At 55.2% G+C, this 5435-nt stretch overlaps 1 protein-coding gene across 2 annotated transcripts in view; it reads left to right on the top strand.

Annotated features, from left to right (window-relative positions):
- The window catches only part of TAC4 (tachykinin precursor 4), a 6781-nt gene extending 2794 nt beyond the window's left edge, over positions 1-3987 (top strand). The window contains exons 2-5 of one of the 2 annotated variants that reach the window (XM_040497215.1): positions 1046-1139; positions 1765-1797; positions 2763-2838; positions 3599-3987. In XM_040497215.1, coding sequence (XP_040353149.1) covers positions 1046-1139; positions 1765-1797; positions 2763-2833 — 198 coding nt within the window. In that variant the 3' untranslated portion in view covers positions 2834-2838; positions 3599-3987. The remainder of the gene's footprint in view (positions 1-1045; positions 1140-1764; positions 1798-2762; positions 2839-3598) is intronic. The other variant, XM_040497216.1, reaches the window with a different exon arrangement.
- Positions 3988-5435: the final 1448 nt, after the last annotated feature.

The following is a 5435-nucleotide window of genomic DNA, read 5'->3' on the forward strand; positions in this document are numbered from 1 at the left end:
AAAGAAAGAAAGAAAGAAAGAAAGAAAGAAAGAAAGAAAGAAAGAAAAGAAAAGAAAAGAAAAGAAAATGCCTTTGCCCAGGGTCATGGCCTCCACCCCAGGCCTCATGCCATGTTCCATATGGGAGACCCAGGCTGTTGGGTAGGGCACACGTGGGGGGAAGTCAGGGGAGAAGCAGTGGGAGTGAGGGTGCAGGGGGAGGTCTCCCGCCTTGCCTACCAGGTGCCCCCCCGCCCCTTGTCTATGCTTGGAGACATTTCTTTTTTTTTTTTTTTTTTTTTAATTTTTTTTTTCAACGTTTATTTATTTTTGGGACAGAGAGAGACAGAGCATGAACAGGGGAGGGGCAGAGAGAGAGGGAGACACAGAATCGGAAACAGGCTCCAGGCTCTGAGCCATCAGCCCAGAGCCCGACGCGGGGCTCGAACTCACGGACCGCGAGATCGTGACCTGGCTGAAGTCGGGCACTTAACCGACTGCGCCACCCAGGCGCCCCTGAGACATTTCTAAGATCGAGCAGAATCCAGGCCCTGGAGGCAGACTCCTTGGGTTCAAATCCTGCCTCCACCACTTCCTGTGTGACCTTGGACAAGTCATTTACACCCTCCCCCATAAGTCTTAGTTTCCCCATCTGCAGAGTGGGGATAAACCACAGTCGCTACTTCATATGGTGTTTGTGAAGAGTAAACGAGATTTTGGCCTTTGAGCCAGGTGACCCAGATTCAAGTTCTGGCTCCGTCTCTGGACAAACCAATCTCTCCGTGCCTCGGTGTCTTTGTCTGTAACCTGGTAACCATACCGGTTCTTAGTTGGTGTGGCTTCAGCGGGGATGAAATGAGTTCATATGCGGAAGCGCCGGGAACCGTGTGAGGAACGTAACAGGCAGAACGTTAGCTATCTACTGCGTCTAGTAGGCACAGCATTGGGTAAAGAATGCGCCAGAGCCGCGTGCCCGCACGGAGCAAGAGTCACGACGCTGCTGGTGTTCAGGCTGCCCTCCCGGTCTCGTCTCCGGCCTCTAACGATGAACTCTTTGCTTCCCCAGGACGGTGTCGTCCCCCACATTCAGCTCACGCTTCAGGAGGTGAAAAGGGGCAAAACGAGCCAGTTCTTTGGGCTGATGGGGAAGCGGGTGGAAGGTGAGTGACAAAGGTGGGCGCTGTCCAGACAGGGGTGGTTCTGAGCGGGTTCTGTGAAACCAAGCCCAGGCACCAGGCCGGTAGAGGTCACCCGTGCCATAGGGTGTCCGTATAAATGATCGTCAAACAGCGACGCTTTGTGGAGAGTTCACTAGGCCAGGCTACAGGTGTGAAAACCGGGGCTGCCTCTGGCATGTGGGGGTGCAGCCACCCTAAGGGTGAGGGCATCGAAAGTCAGATGCTCAACCGACTGAGCCACCCAGGCGCCCCTGTTTTGTTTTGTTTTGTTTAACAACTGCATACTTACATATATATGCAAATAGATACGGAAATTTCTAGAAGGATAGACATCAAACTGTCAACAGTGGTTACATCGAGGCTGGGAAGTGGAGGTGAGGGGAAGAGGGTGAAAGGGACTTTAATTTTGACTCCACAAACCTCTCATTACTTGACTCTTTTTATAGTGGGCATGTATTCAAAGGCTGCTTTTGTAATTAAAAAAAAAATATGCACATTAAAAAAAAAAAAAAAGGCACCGAGCCCCAAAGAGCCACCAACCCTTCCTGCCTCGCCAAGCCCCCAGGGAAGCAGTGTGGCTCTCACTCCTTCTTTCTCTTCCCCCCAGGAATACCTCCTATCCAGCCAGAGAGAAGAACAGGTAAGTGTTGTCTAAGCTTTCCTCTCAGCCTGCTCCCTGGGGAGGGCGGAGTTGTCCCAGCCACTAACAAGCCAGAGGTGGGGGACATGTTCTGGCCGGGGGCATGCCGGACTGGCATCGGAGAGGGTGGGGCCAGCCTGGTTTGGCCACACACTAGGCTTCCTGGCTGTTTCCTTAGAGAGGTGGTCTGTGCGTGTGGGTTCGGGGGCGGCGGGGGGTGGGGAGTAGTTGCAGGGATAAGGAAGAGACAGGATGCAGCCAGTTCTGCCCAAAGGTTTCAAAATCACTTTGGGTCTAAAGCCTGGAATTGGAAAAACTAACCAATCCATTGCCCACACTGAGCCTAGAAGGATCTGAAAAGTGCAAATCTGAGCAGCCGGTACCCTGTCCCAAATCCCTGGTGAAAAGGGGGGGGGGGGGAAATCAAAAGAAAACCGACCAACCTTGACCCACCACACCCTCAGGACTCAGGATCAAGTCCAATGCTCTGACGACTCACCACATCCTCCGGGCTGCTCTCACGGGCTTGACTCCAAGCCCCACCTCTCCTTCCCCCACTGCCTGCCCTAACCTGGGCTGCCGTGCTGTCCTTGGCACATGGCCCTGCCCTGCCTTGCTGGGTCACGTGACTGGTGTCCCCAGAGTGGCGCCCCTCCCACCTCGGGCAGGAGCAGGTCTGCTGTCTCCTCTGTACCCACAACGCGAGTTTCCATCAGTGAGAGGTGCCCCCTAGGTGTCTGCGGAAAGAACGGCAAAGAGAGGGACGGTGAAGGAGAAAGGGGCGGAAATCAATGAATGAAATCAGTGAGCGAAATGGACCAATCCACAGTTCTTCCTCAACTCCCAGGATGCTTGAGGAACGACTGCATTTACAAAGCCCCAGGGCTGGCCCTGCCCTGCCCCGCCCTTCTTGGGTCCCAGGACGGCCTTACTGTGCGGCTCTCCTTCTTTTGTGTCTCTTCTAGCTCCACCCCCAGGGCACCCACCAGCAGGCACAAAGAGCGTGGGCCCTCCTGGGCAGGGCAGGACCCTCTAGAGAAGGTAGGTGAGAGCCCCCAGCGGACTGCAAGGGCATCAGGAGAAAGCCACCAGACGCCTCACTGCGTCTCCACGGTGGGGGCCCAGCAGCTGGACAAACAGAGCAGGGTCCCCACCAGCCATTAGGCAGATGTCCCATAGAAGAACGCAGCTGAGGTGCAGGGAGGCGGTCCCTTTGATGATCCAGGCCCGAGACAGCTGTAGTCCTGAAGCTGGACCCTCTCCATCCAGATGGCAAGTCCCCTGTTTCCCCCACCCCCCCCCCCACCCCAAGACTTTTCTAAATGTCTGAGCGATTCCATCCGAAAGGCCATGGAAGTCACCTCAGTACCAACACAGGATCAGTGTCCCTCCATGCAGAGTGTGGGGCAGGGATCGTCATTTTGCAGGGATGGGAAGCAACTTGCCCAAAGTCACACAGTGAGCTGAGGACAGCAGGGACGAACGCTGGGTCTCCTGCTGCCTAGTCCGCTGCACCTTATACATCTCCAGGAGGGCCTCTGGCCTTTCAAATACTGGATTAGCACTGCCCTTCTTTTAGACAGAATAGCTGAGGGCTGGCCCATCCGTGCTCTGGAGGCGCTTACGATTGAATCCGGGAAGATACGATACCCGACAGATGAACTTGTCATTTGTCCAACATATGTACAGCCTGGGGGTAGGGAAGTGGAGGGCCCAGAGGGGAGTCACTGGGGAAGCCCTCCAGGGGTGGGGGGTGGGGTGGGACAGACAAGGCTCTTCTAACCGCCGCCGTCATGCACAGAACCCTTCCCAGGCAGAGAGGACAAGGACCACGGGTCAGAGTGAGAGCGCCCACCGCACACTTCCCAGGGGCCGAAACCCCGTCTCCTTACCTGGACGTTACAGCTGACAGCGGCCAGGCCAACGTGCTTCTCCGTGCGTCTCCTGCGCCCCGACGCGGCCGTGTCCCAGCCGGCTCACTGAACTCACTGCGGTTCCTTCCAGGACTCTTCATGTTAGGCAATGGTGACGCATAAAGGCACCGTTGTCTCAGTCGTGAGCTGGGGCTGACCCTGCCCTCCCTCGGCTCTCAGCCCCCATCTGGCGACTAAGCAAGGGCCGAGTGCTACCTGCTTCCACGTCTCCTGTGCCTGGAACACAGTAGGGGCTCAATAAACGGACAAACGGTGAGCAGTTTCTTCTCTGGCACAGGGTAGATGGCAGGAATGCCCAGGGGCCCGGCAGGGCAGCAGGCGAGGTCTTTTCCAGAACCGCAAAGGGAAATTCTAAACAGCCCTGGTCCCCACCTTTGGGACACAGGTAAGCAGGACAGCCCCAGCCTGAAAGCAGACACCCTTTTCCCTACTCACAGGTCATCATCTCAACGACCCAAATCCATGGGTCCACTGACCTGGAGAGGAATTGGATCCCAGGTCCTCCTTCATCAATTCTCACGTATAAAAAGGGGCTCTTTAAGTAACTGCTTTGCTTTTGGGACACAGACAGCTAGTTCATGTTCTGAGCACTGGGGAGAGCTCCGGAGCAACCCTTAGGGAGCCCCCAGTCTGATGGGGAGACAACTGTCGCAGCCCCAGGGGTTAATAGGCAGGCAGGGCACAGAGGACTCTGGGATGCTTAGAAACAGGCCCGCCAACCAGAATGAAACCACGGAGGGCAAAGCTAGGGAGTAAGCGTGGAGGGGCTACGTAAAGGGACGAGTAAGGAGTTGTGTGGGCTCAGCAGAAGACAATTCATTAATTCCCTAGGGTACATAACATTTAGCTTCTGTGTCCCTCTCTCCACAAAGGAGGAAACGGGTTAGAGGTTTTTTGGGAGGGGTACATCTGATCTTTTGGGAGTGGAGTGGCCAGGCTGTTTTTATTTTTTATTTTAAAAAAATTTTTAACATTTATTTTTGAGACAGAGACAGGGCATGAAGGGGGGGGGGGGTTCAGAGAGAGAGAGGGAGACACAGAATCCGAAACAGGCTCCAGGCTCTGAGCTGTCAGCACAGAGCTGGACGTGGGGCTTGCTTGAACTCACGACCTGTGAGCTCATGACCTGAGCCGAAGTCAGACGCTTAACCGACTGAGCCACCCAGGTGCCCCCAGGCTGTTTTTAAAGGGAGGGGGAAGACGGCATTGGAGGAGAGGGCAGGCCCTTCATCTGGGTGCCAGGGAAGGTTTCAGTGAAAGCAGAGACCAGTAAGGGGCAGCCAGATGGGGTCAGCACAACCAGTTAAGATAGATCCCTCTATTCGACCTGTAATAAAATCGCTTCCATCCTGTTCATCATGAGCCCTGAATCAACCTCAGGTCTCCCCGCTCTTCCTTCTCCCACCTCACGCATGGCAAATGAGCCAGATGGGAGTGGGGGCGGTGCAAGCCCTCTCCAGACACCCTTGCAGAATTCCCCAGTTAATGCACCCCTTACTCCATCCACTCCTGAACTGCTATCCCCCGTCCCCCCACCCAGTGCCGTGGTCCCAAGAGGCGGGTCACCGTCATAGCCCAACTTGAAGGAGTGGCAAAGAAGACTGAAATTTGGGACATTTAAGAGAAACTGAAGTCACCAAATATTTAGTGAGCCTCCTCTCTGTGCCGGCACTGGGCCAGGAACTCAGACGGAAGAAGGGGGAC

The sequence above is a fragment of the Herpailurus yagouaroundi genome, unplaced genomic scaffold, assembly GCF_014898765.1.
Source record: "Herpailurus yagouaroundi ecotype Mexico unplaced genomic scaffold, PumYag 189, whole genome shotgun sequence".
In the NCBI taxonomy this organism is placed as follows: Eukaryota; Metazoa; Chordata; class Mammalia; order Carnivora; family Felidae; genus Herpailurus; species Herpailurus yagouaroundi.